The sequence below is a fragment of the Bombina bombina genome, chromosome 10, assembly GCF_027579735.1.
Source record: "Bombina bombina isolate aBomBom1 chromosome 10, aBomBom1.pri, whole genome shotgun sequence".
NCBI classification, from domain to species: Eukaryota; Metazoa; Chordata; class Amphibia; order Anura; family Bombinatoridae; genus Bombina; species Bombina bombina.
Window position 1 is genome coordinate 33,347,815 of NC_069508.1, and position 24,897 is coordinate 33,372,711.

General features: G+C 39.4%; 1 protein-coding gene across 2 annotated transcripts in view; it reads left to right on the plus strand.

Annotated features, from left to right (window-relative positions):
• Positions 1-24,897, plus strand: part of LOC128641324 (torsin-1A-interacting protein 1) — a 65,474-nt gene that overhangs the window by 6,869 nt on the left and 33,708 nt on the right. The window contains exons 2-9 of one of the 2 annotated variants that reach the window (XM_053693933.1): positions 9,901-9,966; positions 11,519-11,584; positions 14,082-14,135; positions 17,962-18,066; positions 23,782-23,844; positions 23,950-24,006; positions 24,106-24,228; positions 24,846-24,896. In XM_053693933.1, coding sequence (XP_053549908.1) covers positions 9,901-9,966; positions 11,519-11,584; positions 14,082-14,135; positions 17,962-18,066; positions 23,782-23,844; positions 23,950-24,006; positions 24,106-24,228; positions 24,846-24,896 — 585 coding nt within the window. The remainder of the gene's footprint in view (positions 1-9,900; positions 9,967-11,518; positions 11,585-14,081; positions 14,136-17,961; positions 18,067-23,781; positions 23,845-23,949; positions 24,007-24,105; positions 24,229-24,845; position 24,897) is intronic. The other variant, XM_053693934.1, reaches the window with a different exon arrangement.

The window sequence follows — 24,897 nt, forward strand, 5'->3', positions numbered from 1 at the left end:
GGACAGGAAACTCCAAAACTGTTGTTTCATTATTTGTATAGAACATACAATTTTAAACAGCTTTCCAATTTACGTCTATTATCAAATTAGCTTCATTCTCTTGTTATCCTTTTGCTGAAGGAACAGCATTGCACTACTGACAGCTAGATGAACACATCTAGTGATTCTAACAGTAGAATGGCATAATTAACGAGTGCATAATAAAAAGACAGTGCTATAACACTTACTCTGAATGTCACAAAAGCAGTACAGTTTGTTCTGGCAAATTTGATTTTTTTTCCTTCCATTTGCCAGCCCCTTGTACCATGTGACAGACCTCAGCCAATCACAGACTAGTATATGTATACCCTGTGAACTTGTGCACATGCTCAGTAGGAGCTGGTGCCTCAAAAATGTGCATATAAAAAGATATTGCAAAATTTGATAATGGAAGTAAATTTGAAAAAAATCTTAAAATTGCTTGCTCTCTGAATCCTGAAAGTGTAGTTTTGACTTGGCCGTCCCTTTAAAGGGACCTTAAAAACCTTTTAATTACATTCTGTTGTCTTAGAATAACATCAACATCAACTAAGTCTGAACAGTTTTTTTAAACCAATTGTCTTGTTTACTGCATTTGTTTTTCAATAGGCAAGCTCCACCCACCATTTGCCTTATTTAGAGGAGCTGATCCAGGCTTGAGACAAGAAGGCTGCATAAGATGTATGAGAAATTGTGTCTCTAGATGTATTTTTTCATAGCTGATTTTGCTCTTTTAAACCACAACCCATTAAGCTTGCAAGGAAATCAGACCACCTCATTTTATCACTTTCTGTACACACACATGCTGCTTTATATGATCTCTGCCTGTAAACCAAATCCCAGTACTTAGAGAGAACAGTTGAAAATTAATTACTTATCTCTCCTAACCCTCACTGTGAATGTAATTTCCTCTACTGGCTCTGTTTACAAAGCTTTTCTATTGCAAATAATTAAAGGGACAGTCTACACCAAAATATTGGATAAAAAGATAGATAATCCCTTTATTACCCATTTCCCAGTTTTGCATAACCAACAAGGTTAAATTAATATACTATTTACCTATGTGATTACCTTGTATCTAAGCCCCTGCAGACTGCCCCCTTATCTTGGTTATTTTTACTGACTTGCATTTTAGCCCATCAGTGCTGACTCATAGGTAACTCCACTGAAGTGAGCATTTTGTTGTCTATGTGGCACACATGAACTAGCAGTGTCTAATGGGGGAAACTCAAAATTCTAAGAGATAAGAGGCGGCCTTCAAGGGCTTAGAAATCAGCATATGAGCCTACCTAGGTTTAGTTTTAAACAAAGAATACCAAGAGAACAAAACAAATTTGATGATAAAAGTACATTAGAAAGTTGTTTAAGTTTGCATGTCCTATCCAAATCATGCAAGTTTAATTTTGACTACACTGTCCCTTTTAAGTACAGAAACTTTCAGTATAGGTAGGAATAACACAGGCAAAATCAGCTATTTAAATTTCTTTCTCTCCTCCCCTTATTGAGGTACACGTCTCTTTTTTTAACATAAAGCATATTGGTGAACTCCCCTTAAAGGGACGTGAAACTCAAACATTTTCTTTCATGATTCATATAGAGCATACAATTGTAAACAACTTTCCAATGTTCATCTATTATCTAATTAGCTTTGTCCTCTTGGTATCTTTTGTAGCCACCAATCAGCAAGCGCTACCCAGGTGCTGAACCAAAAATGGGCCGGCTCCGATGCTTACATTCCTGCTTTTTCAAATAAAAATAGCATGAGAACGAAGAAAAATTGATAATAGGAGTAAATGAGAAAGTTGCTTAAAATCGTATGCTCAAGCTGAGACATGAAAGAAAAAATGTGGGTTTCATATCCCTTTAATGGTTTCAGTCCTTCAGTTAAAAGAGAGTTTATCTCTCAGCTAATTGGTCTCTGTGCAAGGGAGGAGCCAGTTTTAGTTTTGATCTTCCTATGGTTTTTAAATATTTAAGACCATCCTCATCCTTTCAAACGGATTACTGAGACTTCAAAGTCCTATTCTGTGCGATTAGATGGAACATGATTTGTTCTGAGTCAGTCTATGAGAAAAGTGCTACAAATCACCATATTAGGTTACATGACGTATTAGTGTATTAAATCATGAAGTCTTTGTGCCATTCTGGTTCTTTAGTTCACCGGTAATTCCCTTTTTAAAAGCACAAAATAATCCTATAATAAAAAGATCTAACGCACCAGAGCATATTAGTATTGCGCTATTGCTTGCCTATACCTCTGTGTTTATTAACCCACACAAAGTGGTTAAACTAAAGGTAACGAGCCGTTAAACCTAAATTATTTCTGTCATGATGTACAAATATAAAAAAACAAAACAAAACCAAAAACCCCAAAAAACTTTCCAATTTACTTACATTATCAAATAAACATTTTTCAAAAACAGGTAGGTAGGCTCAGGAAAGTGCACGTTTGGAGCAGTATATGGCAGCAGTGTTGCAAGAGAGTGCTTCTAACAGTTCTATAGACTTCTGCCATTTAATGTTTAAGAGCAGTCTTGCAAATCTTTTGTCATATAACTCTCCAGACACATGCACCCTAGCTACCTAGGTATTCTCTTCAATGAAGAATACAGTAAGAACAAAGTAAATTTGATATTAGAAGTAAATTGGAAACTTATTTATTTGCAAGCTCTATCTGAATCATAAATAGAATTGCGCTAATCACCGCTATTGACTGCTAACTACTCCTGGTTGGCTCAGTGGAGGTGTTCAGCTATGGACCAAGAGTGCATTGCTGATCTGTATCTGTGTTTAACCTATTTGTAGAAGTTAAACACTTTTAAATAACTTTCCAATTTACTTCTATTATCTATTATGTTTCGTTCTCTTGGTATCTTTTGTTAAAAAGCATACCTGGGTAGTCTCAGGAGCAGCAATGCACTACTGGGAGCTAGCTGCTGATTGGTTGCTGCACTATATTCCCCTTGCCATAGCGCTCATTGCAGCCTCTTCAACAAAAGATACCAAAAGAAGGAAGCACAATTGATAACAGAAGTAATTTAGAAAGTTATTGAAAATTGTATGAATAGTGAAGAAAAAAAATGGGGTCTCCTGTACCTTTGTGCATTTGTGCTACACCGTTATCTGATGTGTGTGAGTTTTTCCTCACTATAATATATTTTGTGATTGGTTTGGATGCCGTATACCAGCCTCACTGTGCAGGAAGCAGATATCTGTCATGCTTTGAGCAAGGGTTAAACAGCTGTCGCATGTGGTTTCTCTAGCTGTACTATTCCTATCCCTGCGCTTATATTGCTGCAATACTTAAAATGGTCATATGAAGCGTAAAAGGGGAAGTGTGGTGAATAATTACCCAGAATCCCTTGTTTCAATAGAAACAATTTTTTTTGTGTAGACAGATGTGCAGATGCCCTATACAATGATCTGTTGTAGATAAAAGTTACAATGATGACTAGCAGCAAGTGTAAGCATGCCCACATCACTATTTATAAAGCTTGTCCAACCTGAGGCCTAGGGGCCACAGTGCGACACTCCCACACATTCATTTTATGTGTACTTACATAGACATAGGTGTTATTGAGGCTTATGCTGCTGCAAATGTTATATATATGTATATACCTCAGTGAGGTCCTTGAATGGAAAGATTAGTTATACCTGGTACATGCTATAGTTTCGTGCATTTGTTTCCTATACCCATAATTTAATATTTGACAATGCATAAAACACATAGTGTATGTTCAATGTAAACATTATTATCTTTTAGATTGTAAGTTCCCACAGGAATAGGGCCCTCAATTACTGATGTATTTGTAAATTTTTATCTTGTCTATTATACGTTTTGTATCATTGTTTCTCTTGTAAGGTGTATCCAGTCCACGGATCATCCATTACTTGTGGGATATTCTCATTCCCAACAGGAAGTTGCAAGAGGATCACCCACAGCAGAGCTGTTATATAGCTCCTCCCCTAACTGCCATATCCAGTCATTCTCTTGCAACTCTCAACGTGCATGGAGGTAGTAAGAGGAGTGGTGAAAAATAGTTAGTTTATTTCCTTCAATCAAAAGTTTGTTATTTTTAAATAGTGCTATTTTATCTCAGGCAGAGATAGAAGAAGAATCTGCCTGAGTTTTCTATGATCTTAGCAGGTTGTAACTAAGATCCATTGCTGTTCTCACATATGTCTGAGGAGAGAGGTAACTTCAGAGGGAGAATGGCGTGCAGTTTACTCTGCTATGAGGTATGTGCAGTTATAATTTTTTCTAGGATTGGAAATGCTAGAAAATGCTGCTGATACCTGATAAATGTAAGTTAAGCCTGAATACAGTAATTTAATAACGACTGGTATCATGCTTACTCTCAGGGGTAATACCCTTATAGATATGCTATATAAAACGTTTGCTGGCATGTTTAATCGTTTTTTATATATGCTTGGTGATAAAAACTTTATTGGGGCCTAATTTTTTCCACATGGCTGGCTTTATTTTTGCCTAGAAACAGTTTCCTGAGGCTTTCCACTGTTGTAATATGAGTGGGAGGGGCCTATTTTAGCTTTTTTTTGCGCAGTTAAAATTACAGACTGAGACATCCAGTTTTCCTCAGAAGTCCCCTGAATGCTACAGGACATCTCTAAAGGGTCTAAAATCGTTTATTGGGGAAGGTAGGAGCCACAGTAGAGCTGTGGCAGTTTGTTGTGACTGTTAAAAAAACGTCTGTCGTTTTTTTGATCCGTTTTTTGAACTAAGGGGTTAATCATCCATTTGCAAGTGGGTGCAATGCTCTGTTAGCCTATTACATACACTGTAAAAATTTCGTTTGTGTAACTGCCTTTTTTCACTGTTTTTCAAATTTTGACAAAATTTGTTTCTCTTAAAGGCACAGTACCGTTTTTTATATTGCTTGTTAACTTGAATTAAAGTGTTTTCCAAGCTTGCTAGTCTCATTGCTAGTCTGTATAAACATGTCTGACATAGAGGAAACTCCTTGTTCATTATGTTTAAAAGCCATGGCGGAACCCCCTCTTAGAATGTGTACCAATTGTACTGATTAACTTTAAGCAATAAAGATCATATTTTGTCTTTAAAAAATTTATCACCAGAGGAATCTAACGAGGGGGAAGTTATGCCGACTAACTCTCCCCACGTGTCAGATCCTTTGACTCCCGCTCAAGGGACTCACGCTGAAATGGCGCCAAGTACATCTAGGGCACCCATAGCGTTTACTTTACAAGACATGGCGGCAGTCATGGATAATACACTGACTACCTGATTTTAGAGGTAAGCGAGATAGCTCTGGGGTTAGACGAAATGCAGAGCATACTGAGAACCATGTCTGATACTGCCTCACAATATGCTGAAGCTGAGGAAGGAGAACTTCAGTCTGTGGGTGATGTTTCTGATTCAGGAAGGATACCTGATTCTGATATTTCTACATTTAAATTTAAGCTTGAACACCTCCGCGTGTTACTTAAGGAGGTTTTAGCTGCTCTGAATGACTGTGACACAATTGCAGTGCCAGAGAAATTGTGTAGACTGGATAAATACTATGCAGTGCCGGTGTGTACTGACGTTTTTCCAATACCTAAAAGGTTTACAGAAATTATTACTAAGGAATGGGATAGACCAGGTGTGCCTTTCTCTCCCCCTCCTATTTTTAGAAAAATGTTTCCTATAGACGCCACCACACGGGACTTATGGCAGACAGTCCCTAAGGTGGAGGGAGCAGTTTCTACTTTAGCAAAGCGTACTACTATCCCTGTCGAGGACAGTTGTGCTTTTTCAGATCCAATGGATAAAAATTTAGAAGGTTACCTTAAGAAAATATTTAGTCAACAAGGTTTTATCCTACAGCCCCTTGCATGCATTGCCCCTGTCACTGCTGCTGCGGCGTTCTGGTTTGAGTCTCTGGAAGAGGCCTTACAGGTAGCGACTCCATTGGATGACATACTTGGCAAACTTAGGGCACTTAAGCTAGCCAATTCTTTTGTTTCTGATGCCATTGTTCATTTGACTAAACTAACGGCTAAGAATGCTGGTTTTGCTATACAGGCGCGCAGGGCGCTATGGCTTAAATCATGGTCAGCTGACGTGACTTCAAAATCTAAGCTGCTTAACATTCCCTTCAAGGGGCAGACCTTATTCGGGCCTGGTTTGAAGGAGATTATTGCTGATATCACTGGAGGAAAAGGTCATGCCCTTCCTCAGGACAGGGCCAAACAGTCTAATTTTCGTGCCTTTCGAAACTTCAAGGCAGGTGCGGCATCAACCTCCTCTAATGCAAGACAAGAGGGAACTGTTGCTCAGTCCAAGGCGGTCTGGAGGCCTAACCAGACCTGGAACAAAGGTAAGCAGGCTAGAAAACCTGCTGCTGCCTCTAAGACCGCATGAAGGAACGGCCCCCTATCCGGTAACGGATCTAGTGGGGGGCAGACTTTCACTCTTCGCCCAGGCGTGGGCAAGAGATGTTCAGGATCCCTGAGCGTTGGAAATTATATCTCAGGGATATCTTCTGGACTTCAAAGTTTCTCCCCCAAAAGGGAGATTTCACCTTTCACAATTATCTGCAAACCAGATAAAGTGAGAGGCATTCTTACACTGTGTACGAGACCTCCTGGTTATGGGAGTGATCCATCCAGTTCCAAAAGAGGAACAAGGACAGGGTTTTTACTCAAATCTGTTTGGGGTTCCCAAAAAAGAGGGAACCTTCAGACCAATTTTGGATCTAAAGATCTTAAACAAATTCCTCAGAGTTCCATCATTCAAGATGGAAACTATTCGTACCATCCTGCCTATGATCCAGGAGGGTCAATATATGACTACAGTGGATCTAAAGGATGCTTATCTTCACATTCCGATACACAAAGATCATCATCGGTTTCTCAGGTTTGCCTTTCTAGACGGGCATTACCAGTTTGTAGCTCTTCCTTTTGGATTAGCTACAGCCCCAAGAATCTTCACGAAGGTTCTAGGGTCGCTTCTGGCGGTTCTAAGGCCGCGGGGCATTTCGGTGGCCCCTTATTTAGACGACATCCTGATACAGGCGTCAAACTTCCAGATTGCCAAGTCTCATACGGACATAGTACTGGCATTTCTGAGGTCGCATGGGTGGAAAGTGAACGAGGAAAAGTGTTCTCTATCCCCACTCACAAGAGTTTCCTTCCTAGGGACTCTGATAGATTCTATAGAAATTAAAATTTACCTGACGGAGTCCAGGTTATCAAAGCTTCTAAATTCCTGCCGTGTTCTTCATTCCATTCCGCGCCCTTCGGTGGCTCAGTGCATGGAAGTAATCGGCTTAATGGTAGCGGCAATGGACATAGTGCCATTTGCACCCTTACATCTCAGACCGCTGCAACTATGCATGCTCAGTCAGTGGAACGGGGATTACACAGATTTGTCCCCTCTACTAAATCTGGATCAAGAGACCAGGGATTCTCTTCTCTGGTGGCTATCTCGGGTCCATCTGTCCAAAGGTATGACCTTTCGCAGGCCAGATTGGACAATTGTGACGACAGATGCCAGCCTTCTAGGTTGGGGTGCAGTCTGGAACTCCCTGAAGGCTCAGGGATCGTGGACTCAGGAGGAGTCACTCCTTCCAATAAATATTCTGGAATTGAGAGCAATATTCAATGCTCTTCAAGCTTGGCCTCAGTTAGCAACTCTGAGGTTCATCAGATTTCAGTCGGCCAACATCACGACTGTGGCTTACATCAACCATCAAGGGGGAACAAGAAGTTCCCTAGCGATTTTAGAAGTCTCAAAGATAATTCGCTGGGCGGAGATTCACTCTTGCCACCTATCAGCTATCCATATCCCAGGTGTAGAGAACTGGGAGGCGGATTTTCTATGTCGACAGACTTTTCATCCGGGGGAGTGGGAACTCCATCCGGAGGTGTTTGCACAAGTGGTTCATCGCTGGGGCAAACCAGAGTTGGATCTCATGGCGTCTCGACAGAATGCCAAGCTTCCTTGTTACGGATCCAGGTCCAGGGACCCCAAGGCGACGCTGATAGATGCTCTAGCAGCGCCCTGGTCTTTCAACCTGGCTTATGTGTTTCCACCGTTTCCTTTGCTCCCTCGACTTATTGCCAAGATCAAGCAGGAGAGAGCATCAGTTATTTTAATAGCGCCTGCGTGGCCACGCAGGACCTGGTATGCAGATCTAGTGGACATGTCATCCTTTCCACCATGGACTCTGCCTCTGAGACAGGACCTTCTACTTCAGGGTCCTTTCCACCATCCAAATCTAATTTCTCTGAGACTGACTGCATGGAGATTGAACGCCTGATTTTATCAAAGCGTGGTTTCTCCGAGTCAGTCATTGATACCTTGATACAGGCACGAAAGCCTGTCACCAGGAAAATTTATCATAAAATATGGCGTAAATATCTTTACTGGTGTGAATCCAAGGGTTACTCATGGAGTTAAGTCAGGATTCCCAGGATATTATCCTTTCTCCAAGATGGTTTGGAAAAAGGATTGTCAGCTAGTTCCTTAAAGGGACAGATTTCTGCTCTGTCTATTCTTTTGCACAAGCGTCTGGCAGATGTTCCAGACGATCAGGCATTTTGCCAGGCTTTAGTTAGAATCAAGCCTGTGTTTAGACCGGTTGCTCCGCCATGGAGCTTAAATTTGGTTCTTAAGGTTCTTCAAGGAGTTCCATTTGAACCTCTCCATTCTATAGATATCAAACTTTTATCTTGGAAAGTTCTTTTTTTGGTAGCCATTTCCTCGGCTCGTAGAGTCTCTGAGTTATCTACCTTACAATGTGATTCTCCTTATCTGATTTTCCATACGGATAAGGTTGTCCTGCGTACCAAACCTGGGTTTTTACCTAAGGTGGTATCTAACAAGAATATCAATCAAGAGATTGTTGTTCCATCCTTGTGTCCTAATCCTTCTTCAAAGAAGGAACGTCTATTACACAATCTAGACGTGGTTCGTGCTTTAAAGTTTTACTTACAAGCTACTAAAGATTTTCGACAAACATCTGCTTTGTTTGTGGTTTACTCTGGACAGAGGAGAGGTCAAAAGGCTTCGGCAACCTCTCTTTCTTTTTGGCTAAGAAGCATAATACGCTTAGCCTATGAGACTGCTGGACAGCAGCCCCCTGAAAGGATTACAGCTCATTCCACTAGAGCTGTGGCTTCCACCTGGGCCTTTAAAAATGAGGCGTCTGTTGAACAGATTTGCAAGGCGGCGACTTGGTCTTCGCTTCATACCTTTTCAAAATTCTACAAATTTGACACTTTTGCTTCTTCGGAGGCTATTTTTGGGAGAAAGGTTTTACAGGCAGTGGTACCTTCCGGTTAAGTACCTGCCTTGTCCCTCCCTTCATCCGTGTACTTTAGCTTTGGTATTGGTATTCCACAAGTAATGGATGATCCGTTGACTGGATACACCTTACAAGAGAAAACATAATTTATGCTTACCTGATAAATTTATTTCTCTTGTGGTGTATCCAGTCCACGGCCCGCCCTGTCATTTTAAGGCAGGTCATTTTTAAATTTAAACTACAGTCACCACTGCACCCTATGGTTTCTCCTTTCTATGCTTGTTTTCGGTCGAATGACTGGATATAGCAGTTAGGGGAGGAGCTATATAACAGCTCTGCTGTGGGTGATCCTCTTGCAACTTCCTGTTGGGAATGAGAATATCCCACAAGTAATGGATGATCCGTGGACTGGATACACCACAAGAGAAATACATTTATGAGGTAAGCATAAATTATGTTTTTATTTAAATGAATTGTACCAATCGTCAGCGCTGCAGAATATGTTAGCGCTTTATAAATAAAGCATAATAATAATATTTGTTTTGCTAGTTTTCCATACCTGAGCTTATCTATTCACATCACTTACTAATCTAATATTCCTTTTCTACAGAAGATGCAGATCTATCACTTCCTGTGTCTCGAGTAACCAGGAGAACCGCAAAGACACAAGAAGCAGGTAAAGGACATTATTTAGTGAATGTAAAGGGACAGTCTACACCAGAATTGTTATTGTTTAAAAAGATAGTAATCCCTTTATTACCCATTCCCCAGTTTTACATAACCAGCACAGTTATATTAATATACTTTTTACCTCTGTAATTACCTTGTATCTCAGCCTCTGCAGACTGACTCCTTATTTCATTTCTTTTGACAGACTTGTATTTTAGCCAATAAGTGCTGACTTCTAGGTAACTCCACGGGCGTGAGCACAATGTTATCTATATGACACACATGAACTAACGCACTCTAGTGATGAAAAACTGTCAAATGCATTCAGATAAGAGGTAGCCTTCAAGGGATAAGAAATTAGCATATCAGCCTACCTAGGTTTAGCTTTCAACTAAGAATACCAAGAGAACAAAGCAAATTTGATGATAAAAGTTAAATGGAAAGTTGTTTAACCCTTTGAGTGCTAATGACGGCTTTGAGCCATCACAGAGTTTCCCATTCTGGTGTTAATGACGGCTCAGAGCCGTCACTAGCACTCCCCCACCTTGAGGGAGATCTGGGGGCTCCTACCCGCTCCTACCCCGGCGATCGTGCCTGTAGAGTGACAAGCATCGCCGGGGCTTTGCCGTTTTGCGTGGTGACATCACGCGCAACTTTTTTTTTTACTTAAAGGGACACTCAGGCTTTATTAAATGTTCATGATTCAGATAGAGCATGTAATTTTAAACAACTTTCCAATTTACTTCCATTAAAAAAAATGTGCACAGTCTTTTATATTTACACTTTTTTTGAGTCACCAGCTCCTACTGAGCATGTGCAAGAACTCAGACTATACGTATATGTGTGATTGGCTGATTGCTATCACATGGTACAGGGGGAGTGGAAATATACATAACTTTAAAATGTGTTAGAAAAGAATCAGAGTAAATTCTATTGTATTGTCTTGTTATCTTGCATTTGTTGATTATGCAAATCTGCTGTGTTTACTGGTCCTTTAACTTAACAACGTTAAGTATAGGAGCAGGGGGCATGCTGCTTAGAAGCCTGTATCTCAGGCATCTAACCAGCTACAGACCCCCAAGACCCACCATTGGAAAGGTAATCGCCTAACCTTTCCAACAGTGTAAGTTAAAAAAAAAATTGTTCAAAAAATAAAAAAAATCTTAGCACCCAGGTGGGAAAGTGCTTAGCACTCAAAGGGTTAAAATTACATGCTCTATCTGTATTATGAAAGTTTAAGTTTGACTAGACTGTCCCTTTAAAAGAACTGTTGATTTTAATGTTGTTCTACCGGTATTGCATACTGTATGTCTAAAATCATTCCGTTTATATGCTCACTGGCCCCTCAGTGTGGAACTTTCATGAAAAGATAAGACATCCTTGGTATGTGCTATAGTTTCATGCATTTCACTTTCAGTTTCCTATACCCATAATTTAATATTTGTGTGAGATACATGGTGCATGGTCGATGTAAGTGTTATTAATAATCTTTTACTAGTTTTCCATACCTGAGCTTATCTATTCACATCACCTACTAATCTAATATTCCTTTTCTACAGAAGATGCAGATTTATCACTGCCTGTGCCTCGAGCAACCAGGAGTACCGCAAAAATAAGAGAAGCAGGTAAAGGACATTATTTTGTGGCTACTTTTTAAGATGGTAAAAGAACTGTTGATTTTAATGTTGTATTAAAGTGATTGTAAAGTTTAATGAATAAGTGCCGGGTAACTAAAAATAATTTAAAAAACAGGGGCACTTTCATTCATTAAACTTTACAATGACGTTTATTTTTTAAAATACTTACCTTTGCATTATGGTTAACATAACACAGATCCTCCGTCCGCAGCTCCGGCTTTCATTAGCAGATCGATGACGAATCCGGCTTCCTCCAATCGTTTTGTGCCCCCTTTGGCATCCAGTTAGTGAGGCACACAACGATTGGTGGAAGCCGGATTGTAATCGATCTGCTAATGAAAGCCGGAGCTGCGGGCGGAGGATCGCTGTTATGTTTACCATAAGGCAAAGGTAAGTATTTTAAAAAATAACCATCTTTGTAAAGTTTAATGAATGAAAGTGCCTCTGTTTTTAAGAGTATTTTTAGTTACTGGGCACTTATTCATTAAACATTACAATTACTTTAATCATGAGCACAGCAGTGACTGATGAAATGTACATATCTAGTAGACCAGGGCTCAAGGCATCTTGTATGCCAGGTCATCATGGTAGAAGGCTGACACCCAGTAAATTATTAACCCCATGGCTTTGTTGCGGTGTCACTGTATCTTGCAGAGCTGTGTGCGTTTTAAAGGGACAGTTTACTCAAAAATGTTCTCCCCTTTAATTTGTTCCCAATGATCCACTTTACCTGCTGGAGTTTATTAAATTGTTTACAAGTAGCTCCTTTACCCTTATATTGGCATTTGAAATTGTTAATTTAGCATGTGGTATCCCCACCTATTCTGAAAGTTTGTGGCCGCGCGTACCAGCTATAGATAAGCTTTGTAAACACAGCCAGCAGAAGAAATTACACTCCCAGTGCGATATAGCAGAGATAAGGTAGTAAAATGTTGATTTTCCATTGTTCTCTCAAAGTATTGGTGATTGTTTTAAGGACAGATATAAGATAAAGAAGCAGGTATATGTGATACAGTAATGAGATCTGATTATACCTACAAGCTCAACCTATTTTATTAGGATGTGGCTTCAAAACACAAAATCCGAGCTTTAATATACAGAAATAAACCTTAAAAAGCTAATTTTCATACATTTTTTACTCTGCAGTTGGTAAAAAAAGCAATTGTAAACACATTAAGGGAAAAACTATTTTACAGTATACTGTCCCTTTAAGTGGTGCTACTTTAAAGGGACAGTGTACTCCGCAAACAGCAGATAAGAGGCCATTGTTTTTGAAGTTGGTTCAGAAACACCTTTCAGTACTCTTATACTAAATTGTTTACTATAGATGAGGGTTTCAGCAAGAAAAACACCCCTTTCAAATCACAAAATAAAGTAAAACAATTGAATACACTCCAGCAGGTAAAATTGATCATGGGGAACACGTTAAAGATAAGAAAACTTTACTGTACACTCTCCCTATAATTGATCCTGCCCTTTGGGCATTCGTACCAGCCATTCTTGTTTTCTTGAATATCCTGGCTTCCTGTCAGTTCCCATGTATCGCTGCAGTGCGACTGTACACTTCACTCCTCTCCCTCCACGTACAGTGGAGTCGGTTGAGCGATGTGTGCCCTGCTTGATTGGCATTATCTGAAAATAAAAAATAAAAATATTTTCTAATATTTTACGATTTTAAGCAGTCTCATTCACTGCTAAATGGCATACTAACTTCATAGATGGAGTTATAATAATTAACACTTTCTCCCTACAACTTTTACTTTTATTTTATATATATATATATAAAAAGATTTTTGAAATGGCAATAAAAATGTTTTTTGGACCTCAATGGGTTCTTTTTACTCACGTTTCTGGCCTCCCCTACCCTCAAGCTGTTTTCTGTGAGGACAAGCGGTACAGAGAGTCAGACATGTACCACCAGTGCTGTATAAAGTAAGCAGCGCATGCTCCCGCACTTGTGGTTAACTAACAGATGAATGGCCGTCCTAGCAGCACTACAGCATCTGTGCAACCTTTCATTTAGGAGTTAAACAAGCAAACAGTTAGGATTGCTAAAAAAACAAACTTATATTGCAATATAGGTCTGCTTATATAACAATGTATGTGATGCATTGGAGTACAATATTACATTTGCTATCTCTTTAAATTGTTACTGAAAGCAAAGGGGTCAGATCCCGGGTATGAAGGAGCTACGGCTTCTAAACTGTTATTTTAGTGTCATAACTTTTCTTATTATTGCACATAGATTTTATAATTAAAGTTTTTTCATGTCTCCTAAAAATATATATGTGAGGTCTCCATATTCTGGACAACTCCTAATTTACAATACAATATGAATTGATCAACCCTGGGATCTGTCCCTGGTTTGTTTTTGTTAGTGGCAATTAAGAAGCTAATCATTTTTGTTTGATTAACCATTGCAGTAAATGTGATATCACTAAATCTGTAACAATATGTCTTATTGCGATTTGTGTTTTCTTTGCAGCCGATGCTGAAGAATTCCCACAGTTAATACGAAGCCCACTATTAAGGTCCAAAGGTAAAGGGGAGATTACTCCAACATGACCTCGCTCAACCACCTTTTAAGCATGTTCTTTCTTGCATACAAAAGAGCACTATTTGAGCATGTTAAAATATTGTTTTGCATGAAATAGATTAAAGGGACATTCTATGGAAAACATTGATGTGATCTAATTTGTTAGGATCAGTAAAACAAAGAACCATCATGTTCTATCTTACTCTGGCCTAGTTTCTATTGCTGTTCTAAACTAGTAAAACATCTCCATAGGCTTTAATCAAGATACTTGTTTTTATCACCAGTTTTAGCCAGTTTACAGCAGCAATGGAAACTAGACATCTGTGTTTAACCCCTGCGAGCACGTAATTATGTATGTATATACAATATCCCACAAAAGTGAGTACACCCCTCATATTTTTGTAACTGTTTTATTAAATCTTTTCATGTGACAACACTTTAGAAATGACACTTTGCTACAATGTAAAGTAGTGAGTGTACAGCCTGTATAACAGTGTAAATTTGCTGTCCCCTCAAAATAACTCAACACACAGCCTTTAATGTCTAAACCGTTGGCAACAAAAGTACACCCCTAAGTGGAAATGTCCAAATTAGGCCCAATTAGCCATTTTCCCTCCCCGGTGTCATGTGACTTGTTAGTGTTACAAGGTCTCAGGTGTGAATGGGGAGCAGGTGAGTTAAATTTGGTGTTATCGCTCTCACACTCTCTCATACTGGTCACTGGAAGTTCAACATGGCACCTCATGGCAAAGAACTCTCTGAGGATCTGAAAAAAAGAATGCTGCTCTACATAAAGAGGGCCTAGGCTATAAGAAGATTGCCAAGACCCTGAAACTGAGCTGCAGCACGGTGGTCAAGACCATACAGCGGTTTCACAGGGCAGGTTCCACTAAGAACAGGCCTCGCCATGGTTGACCAAAGAAGTTGAGTGCACATGCACAGCTTCATATCCAGAGGTTGTCTTTGGGAAATAGACGTATGAGTGCTGCCAGCATTGCTGCAGAGGTTAAAGGGGTGGGGGGTCAGCCTGTCAGTGCTCAGACCATACGCCGCACACTACATCAAATTGGTCTGCATTGCTGTCGTCCCAGAAGGAAGCCTCTTCTAAAGATGATGCACAAGAAAGCCTACAAACAGTTTGCTGAAGACAATCAGACGAAGGACATGGATTACTGGAACCATGTCCTGTGGTCCGATGAGACCAAGATAAACTTATTTGGTTCAGATGGTGTCAAGCGTGTGTGGCCGCAACCAGGTGAGGAGTACAAAGACAAGTGTGTCTTGCCTACAGTCAAGCATAGTGGTGGGAGTGTCATGGGCTGGGCCTGCATGAGTGCTGCTGGCACTGGGGAGCTACAGTTCATTGAGGGAACCATGAATGCCAACATGTACTGTGACATACTGAAGCAGAGCATGATCCCCTCCCTTCGGAGACTGGGCCGCAGGGCAGTATTCTAACATGATAATGACCCCAAACACACCTCCAAGATGACCACTGCCTTGCTAAAGAAGCTGAGGATAAAGGTGATGGACTGGCTAAGAATGTCTCCAGACCTAAACCCTATTGAGCATCTGTGGGGCATCCTCAAATGGAAGGTGGGGGAGGGCAAGGTCTCTAACATCCAACAGCTCCGTGATGTTGTCATGGAGGAGGGAAAGAGGACTCCAGTGGCAACCTGTGAAGCTCTGGTGAACTCCATGCCCAAGAGGGTTAAGGCAGTGCTGGAAAATATTGACATTTTGGGCCCATTTTGGACATTTCCACTTAGGGGTGTACTCACTTTTGTTGCCAATGGTTTAGACATTAATGGCTGTGTGTTGAGTTATATTGAGGGAACAGCAAATTTACACTGCTATACAGGCTGTACACTCTCTACTTTACATTGTAGCAAAGTGTCATTTCTTCAGTGTTGTCACATCAAACGATATAATTAAATATTTACACATTTTTTATCTAGAATATCTGGGGACAAGGAATCCACAGATAAGCCCCAAAAGTGCTCCCAGCAGGGGAATCTCAACTCCTACAATATATTAATATTTGTAATATATCATGTAGGTATCATAAAACCAAAGCCGCCAGTCCTAAAAGAGAAAACTAGATAGATCCCTCGGACTTATCTAAATAGATAAAAACGTAGAAATATTTAGGATGGCGCGAAATAATCTACAAACAAATACATTTTTTGGCGCTAGGAAACTAATACTTAATAGTTGATAATAGTAAGTAATGATTATTACTAAATACTACTATTACTTAGAAGTAACAATATGGGTTACTGAAATGCAATAAAATGAAACAAGATAAAATAAAAACAAGTAATCAAAGTCAAGTAATTAAAATCATGTACACCAAGCATATATACCAGGCACATGTAAAACCACATAAAATCACATGCAATTACATGAGGAGATAAACATATAAATATAATTAGTATCAAAGTCCGTGTATAAGAAAAACTGTGTTAGGTGCAAAGTCCTCAATCCAAATAGGTGAAATACGTCAGAAAAGAGTCTTCCACACCCAATCAGATGTACACTTACTTTCAGTACCTTCAATCAATATGAGGTAAGTAGATGGTATATAGTATCGATTAGGCACCTCCCAGAGTATGGATCAAGTTGTCAATTGTTCACGATATCCTCAGGTTACACTGTTTGTAAATGCAGAAACTTCCAGTTTCCCTTCAAAAAACTTCCCCTCCGTATCTAGACCATTTAAATCCACAGACTTTGGAATTCAGGTTTATACATAGAATATGTGCTTGAAAGAAGGTAAAGAGTCAAAGTTTAGCTTTTGCAGATCTCTCTTTGATCCTCGGCTGAGAAGCCAATATTTCTCCCCCCCTGTACCTGGAACAAACCCCTCTATCCATTCTAGTCCTGTTTCTTCTGCCGGGGATCAAAGAGAGACTATATTGCACTGGGCTTGTCTCTCCTTTACATACAGAAGATTAGCAGTAGAGCAAAATGTGTCTGTCTAGAATCTTGTGAGAGGTCTTGCAGTGCAGGAGGATCATTTTAGATCATCTCACCTGAGCAGAGAGCTTTATGGGCGGCATCTCTCTGGGACTTCCAGGTTCTGCCCTTTTTCTTATAGTATTTAGTGCGTTCAGCCCCTGTGAAGTCTGCACTATAATTTCTCTCCAAGCAGGAGACTCTTTATCATCAGGCCCCTACTGAGGAAGTCCGGGATACACCTGGGGACTTTGACATCTTTCTTTTGGTCTCTCGTTTAAAACTTGGGAGATATGAATTGGAGCCTCTCTCTCTAAGAATCTATTACTTCCAAATCTGCACCTTTCACATTTTATAAATAAATAACAAAGCACAATGCATCATTTACAACACACCTTATATAATAATCTATAAAATTACTTAACGAAAAGTGCAATTATACAGTTCATACAAAAGAAATATAGTTAGTGAATGTGTAGTTAAAGATGTTGAGACTTGGATAATATGTTATTCTATAGCAAGAAAACAGACAGTCTTATGATTACAATGTATTTACTGTCCCTTATTCTTAGCTGTAAAGTTCCAGATCAACCAGAGATCCACAAATGCTAAACGGTTGTGAGTTTTTCAAGATACATATTTCCTATACACACTATACGTTTGATCCACTTCGGAGTTTGGGAAATGGGAAATCTGTTACAAAGCACTTTTCAGTCCTGCAGTCTTAGGCTAAACAGTTTTTGTATCATCAGGAAGCCTGTAAATGTGCTTATAAGTTCTCATTATTTGTATTATAGTTTGAAAAGAAAAAAAAAAAAAAGCCCAAACACTTGGGCTGTGCAGTAACTGTGCAAATGTTTATTTATTGCAGGGCCAAGAGATGTTAATTCTCATGGAGATAACAGAGACAAAAAGGAAAAGGGTAAAGCTAACCTCAGTGATTTATCCCCAAGAGAATACAGAACACAGAAAACTGGTAAGAACAAATCCCTTTAATATTCATATTCTATTTATTTAGCACTGGGTTTGCTTTCAAAGCTTTGTTTCCTTATCGTTTCAGTGCTCAAAATATGCATTCATTATTTATTTTACCGGTACAACACCTCTGAAGATTGTGCTTATTCCACTACAGAATGCCTCCATCTTACTTAAAGGGACAGTCTACAATAGAATTGTTATTGTTTTAAAAGATAGATAATCCCTTTATTACCCACCCCACAGTTTTGCATAACCAACACAGTAATATTAATACACTTTTTACCTCTGTGATTACCTTATATCTAAGAACCTTCTGACAGCCCCCTGATCACATGACTGGGACTATATAAAATCTATTGACTTGCATTTAGCATTGTGTTGTGCTAAATCTTAAATAACTCCCTGTGCCTGAACACAATGTTATCTATATGGCCCACAGTCTCTTGGTGTGAAAAGCAATTTAAAAAAACCTGTGATAAGAGGCAGCCCTCAAGGGCTTAGAAATTAGCATATGAGCCTACCTAGGTTTAGTTTCAACTAAGAATAACAAGAAAACAAAGCAAATTTGATAATAAAAGTAAATTGGAAAGTTGATTAAAGGGACAGTTTACTCAAAAATTTTCTCCCCTTTAATTTGTTCCCAATGATCTACTTTACCTGCTGGAGTGAATTAAATTGTTTACAAGTAGCTCCTATACCCTATATTGGCATTTGAAATTGTTAATTTAGCATGTGGTATCCCCACCTATTCTGAAAGTTTGTGGCCGCGCGTACCAGCTATAGATAAGCTTTGTAAACACAGCCAACAGAAGAAATTACACTCCCAGTGCGATATAGCAGAGATAAGGTAATACAATGTTGATTTTCCATTGTTCTCTCAAAGTACTGGTGATTGTTTTAAGGACAGATATAAGATAAAGAAGCAGGTATATGTGCACAATGTGGTACAGTAATGAGATCAGATTATACCTACAAGCTCAACCCATTTTATTAGGTTGTGGCTTCAAAACACAAAATCAGAGCTTTAATATACACAAATAAGCCTTAAAAAGCTAATTTTCATGTATTTTTTACTCTGCAGTTGGTAAAAAAAGCAATTGTAAACACATTAAGGGAAAAACTATTTTACAGTATACTGTCCCTTTAACATTACAAGTCCTATCTGAATAATGAAAGTTTAATTTTGACTAGACTGTCCCTTTAAAGGGACAGTAAACCTTAAAAATAATGTTATATAATTCTGCACATAGTGCAGAATTATATAACATTATTTAGGTGCTATAGCCATAAAAGCCTTTTTTACAGTTTAATTTGCTAAAATACGGCGCTTTTACAGACCCGCTCTCTGTGACAGGAGCGAGCTGCACTTAGTGCTATGGCGCGGTCGGGCCGGGCTGTGACTATACAGCTGGCCCGATGCGCTGACTGAATATTACAGACCCGCTCAGCAGAGAGCGGGTCTGTAAAAGCGCCGTATTTTAGCAAATTAAACTGTAAGTTGTTATTAGGTTGTGGCTTCAAAACACAAAATCAGAGCTTTAATATACACAAATAAGCCTTAAAAAGCTAATTTTCATGTATTTTTTACTCTGCAGTTGGTAAAAAAAGCAATTGTAAACACATTAAGGGAAAAACTATTTTACAGTATACTGTCCCTTTAACATTACAAGTCCTATCTGAATAATGAAAGTTTAATTTTGACTAGACTGTCCCTTTAAAGGGACAGTAAACCTTAAAAATAATGTTATATAATTCTGCACATAGTGCAGAATTATATAACATTATTTAGGTGCTATAGCCATAAAAGCCTTTTTTACAGTTTAATTTGCTAAAATACGGCGCTTTTACAGACCCGCTCTCTGTGACAGGAGCGAGCTGCACTTAGTGCTATGGCGCGGTCGGGCCGGGCTGTGACTATACAGCTGGCCCGATGCGCTGACTGAATATTACAGACCCGCTCAGCAGAGAGCGGGTCTGTAAAAGCGCCGTATTTTAGCAAATTAAACTGTAAAAAAGGCTTTTATGGCTATAGCACCTAAATAATGTTATATAATTCTGCACTATGTGCAGAATTATATAACATTATTTTTAAGGTTTACTGTCCCTTTAACTTAGGTGGGAATTTAACTAACCCTGCAACATTCTTCTACTGACACCCACATTTTCTACCTTATTAATTTCTGTCACCACCACTTGATTAAAACCCCAAATATAAAAGATGAAATATCGTAAGTGAATAAAAAATAATTAACATATTTATCATACTATAGCAAAATGGTCTTTCTTTATGTTCACTGCATTTCTATATGACATCTGTATAAAACAATTGTCAAACTTCTTGCTAATATGAATGTGTTTGAGACAAAGGCAAGAACATTGATAATTATTATTTAAACTGAATGTGCATTAACAAAACCCGACAGTGGGGCATATTCCAGTACCCCTGATAGAAATGTTATTATGATCTGATATGTTCTTTTTAGCGTCTATCACAAGCTAGTGCTATAATGCACTTTGCAGGCACAATCATAGCCAATTGTGCCGTATGCTCTGCATACAAAAATATAAAATGTGCATCCCAGTAAAAAAGCTACAAATTGGGTCATTTTGACTGGTATTTTTTATTTTTAAGCACCGTTAACCGTTTACAGGGGCTTTTATGTCTGCTTAAAGGGATATGAAACCCAAACATTTTCTTTTTCTGATTCAGAAAGAGAATACAATTTTAGAAAGTTCCAAATGTACTTATATTATCCAATTTGCTTTGTTCCCATTATATTCTTTGTTGAAGAGATACCTAGGTAGGTTATAATCTTAAATAGAGTAAGAAGAGACCTACTCATAACAAGAATACACAGATTAGCACTCTAGGTTTATGTTTTCCAATATCTGGTTTATAGTTTACACAACAGCTTATCTTGGACTTGTGGAAATAAGAAAAAACTTAACTTTTAATAAATTAAAATATAAAATAGGAATATGATTAAAAATACATTTAGGTATCCTCTGGTAGTTTGTACCGTTATATTTATTATAGCTTAGTGATTAAATTAGTAAACTAGGAAGAAAACACGCTATTTTACGTACTAGTGTGTCTCTAAATAGTAGCTCTTGCAAACCGTAGTAAAAGTTTTGAGCTCTTATACATTTAAAGATGGGATTTGTACTAAATGTTGGTATTGTGCACTTTATAGTTTCTATATAGTATATATCCTCTTATAGATTTGAGGATCATCTGAACTCTGTGCTGTTTATCCAATATCTTATTAAATATTTAGTACGATATTAGATACTATAAAATCTAACTTTTCTGGAAACGTGATTGTATGTTAAATCTTGTACAATTTGTCAAGTATGAAAACACAGAAATATATGAGCTGTGTGAGAGAGAGAGCGAGAGCAATTGGTGTATGTGTGTGTGTGAGAGAAAGAGAGAGCAATTGGTGTGTGTGTGTGTGAGAGAGAGATAGAGCAATTGGTGTGTGTGTGAGAGAGAGAGCAATTGGTGTATGTGTGTGTGTGTGTGAGAGAGAGAGCAATTGGTGTATGTGTGTGTGAGAGAGAGCAATTGGTGTATGTGTGTGTGAGAGAGAGAGAGAGAGAGAGAGCAATTGGTGTATGTGTGTGTGAGAGAGAGAGCAATTGGTGTATGTGTGTGTGAGAGAGAGAGCAATTGGTGTATGTGTGTGTGAGAGAGAGAGCAATTGGTGTATGTGTGTGTGTGAGAGAGAGAGCAATTGGTGTATGTGTGTGTGAAAGAGAGAGAGAGCAATTGGTGTGTGTGTGAGAGAGAGAGAGCAATTGGTGTATGTGTGTGTGAGAGAGAGATAGAGCAATTGGTGTGTGTGTGTGAAAGAGAGAGAGAGCAATTGGTGCATGTGTGTGAGAGAGAGAGAGAGAGCAATTGGTGTGTATGTGTGTGTGTGAGAGAGAGATAGAGCAATTGGTGTGTGTGTGTGTGTGAAAGAGAGATAGAGCAATTGGTGTGTGTGTGTGTGAAAGAGAGATAGAGCAATTGGTGTGTGTGTGTGTGTGAAAGAGAGATAGAGCAATTGGTGTGTGTGTGTGTGTGTGAAAGAGAGATAGAGCAATTGGTGTGTGTGAGAGAGAGAGAGCAATTGGTGTGTGTGAGAGAGAGAGAGCAATTGGTGTGTGTGAGAGAGAGAGAGCAATTGGTGTGTGTGAGAGAGAGAGAGCAATTGGTGTATGTGTGTGTGAGAGAGAGAGAGCAATTGGTGTATGTGTGTGTGAGAGAGAGAGCAATTGGTGTATGTGTGTGAGAGAGAGAGAGAGAGCAATTGGTGTGTATGTGTGTGTGTGAGAGAGAGCAATTGGTGTGTATGTGTGTGTGTGAGAGAGAGAGAGAGCAATTGGTGTGTGTGTGAGAGAGAGAGAGAGCAATTGGTGTATCTGTGTGTGAGAGAGAGAGAGAGAGAGAGCAATTGGTGTGTGTGTGAAAGAGAGATAGAGCAATTGGTGTATGTGTGTGTGAGAGAGAGAGAGAGAGAGCAATTGGTGTGTATGTGTGTGTGTGAGAGAGAGATAGAGCAATTGGTGTGTGTGTGTGTGAAAGAGAGATAGAGCAATTGGTGTGTGTGAGAGAGAGAGAGAGAGCAATTGGTGTGTATGTGTGTGTGTGAAAGAGAGATAGAGCAATTGGTGTGTGTGTGTGTGTGTGTGAAAGAGAGAGAGAGCAATTGGTGTGTGTGTGTGTGAAAGAGAGATAGAGCAATTGGTGTGTGTGTGTGAGAGAGAGCAATTGGTGTGTGTGTGTGAGAGAGAGCAATTGGTGTGTGTGTGTGAGAGAGAGCAATTGGTGTATGTGTGTGAGAGAGAGCAATTGGTGTATGTGTGTGAGAGAGAGCAATTGGTGTATGTGTGTGAGAGAGAGCAATTGGTGTATGTGTGTGAGAGAGAGCAATTGGTGTATGTGTGTGTGAGAGAGAGCAATTGGTGTATGTGTGTGTGAGAGAGAGCAATTGGTGTATGTGTGTGTGAGAGAGAGCAATTGGTGTATGTGTGTGTGAGAGAGAGCAATTGGTGTATGTGTGTGTGAGAGAGAGCAATTGGTGTATGTGTGTGTGAGAGAGAGCAATTGGTGTGTGTGTGAGAGAGAGAGAGCAATTGGTGTGTGTGTGTGAGAGAGAGAGCAATTGGTGTATGTGTGTGTGAGAGAGAGAGCAATTGGTGTATGTGTGTGTGAGAGAGAGAGCAATTGGTGTGTGTGTGAGAGAGAGAGCAATTGGTGTGTGTGTGAGAGAGAGAGCAATTGGTGTGTGTGTGAGAGAGAGAGAGCAATTGGTGTGTGTGTGAGAGAGAGATAGAGCAATTGGTGTGTGTGTGTGTGAGAGAGAGAGCTAGCAATTGGTGTGTGTGTGTGTGTGTGTGAGAGAGAGAGAGCAATTGGTGTGTGTGTGTGAGAGAGAGAGCTAGCAATTGGTGTGTGAGAGAGAGAGCAATTGGTGTATGTGTGTGTGAGAGAGAGCAATTGGTGTGTGTGTGAGAGAGAGAGCAATTGGTGTATGTGTGTGAGAGAGAGAGCAATTGGTGTGTGTGAGAGAGAGAGCAATTGGTGTGTGAGAGAGAGAGAGCAATTGGTGTGTATGAGAGAGAGAGAGCAATTGGTGTATGTGTGTGTGAGAGAGCATATAAGCATCAGACAGATTGCTTATATCTCACTGACTCCCATTCACTTCTTTATGCCTTCCCTTAGATTCTACAGATGATGAAGATTCTACCGGGGAAGTGGAAAGGAGGGAAACTCATCAGTATAAACGTGAGCATTTTCAGATATCAGAAGATGCCCCAAGTTGTATTCTTTTCATGTTTATGGTTTTGGTATCTAGGTGTCACCAGGCACATTTTTGTTTATTACTTTTAGACACAAGAAATCGTAGTCCTTTTGGTGACCACAGAAGCGACATCTCCAAGAACGAAGGTAAATATTACAAATCTGTAAGGGTCAGATTTATCCTCAAAGTAATCTGTATAAATAAATGTCATGTAAGATCTGCATGATCCTATCTAATCTCTTTAGGCTTTCCAGATACTACAGATGAAGAGGCTGAAGAGGAGGAGGAGGAAGAATCTTTTCGGGAAGATGAAATGCGTGAATCCCGTCTATATAAGCGTGAAAACTTCCATAATAAACTGTCACAGTGTAAGTGAAGGGACATGAAATACATTTACAGTAATTGTCACAAGTCTTCAGTGACACTTTGGTGCCTCTGGTGATGATGATGTAAATGTGTATTCACAGACGGTAAAGTAATAGGTTTACTAATCTTTTTAATAATGACTCATTAAATCCAAAGTGGCTTTCAGGCCCTTGGAAAATGAATTGGTAGTTTCATCTGTAAACTATATAGTAACATTTTTAGTATTAGATAAAGTGACCTTGGAAAACCAGTTCTAATTTACTTCCTAGACTATGAAGTGCTTATGGAGCGCATATTTTATTTAATTCCAGGCTTTATTTATCATTGGGCTGAAAAATAGGGTCATGTAGTGAGTTTTGGGTGCAGCTACTTTTTGTGTTCTCTTAAGGCTGTGACACACTGCAAGCTGAGCGGCGCGCAGCATGTACATGCAGCTGTGTGCGCTCAGTGTGTCACAGCCTTTACTGTCAGCGGCTTTTTGTTCCGCCGCTTCAGTCTGCACTACCTGAGCTACAAGTTAGGCCTGAATCTGTTGCCGCTACTGTGCTTGTGTAAAAATATTATGGTTATTTAATGTTCAGTTCACATTTAATTTGTCCATATTTTCATAATTTTACAGCTACACAGCCTGGGCTAACATTTCAGCCAAACAAGGCACAGTTTTATGAAGG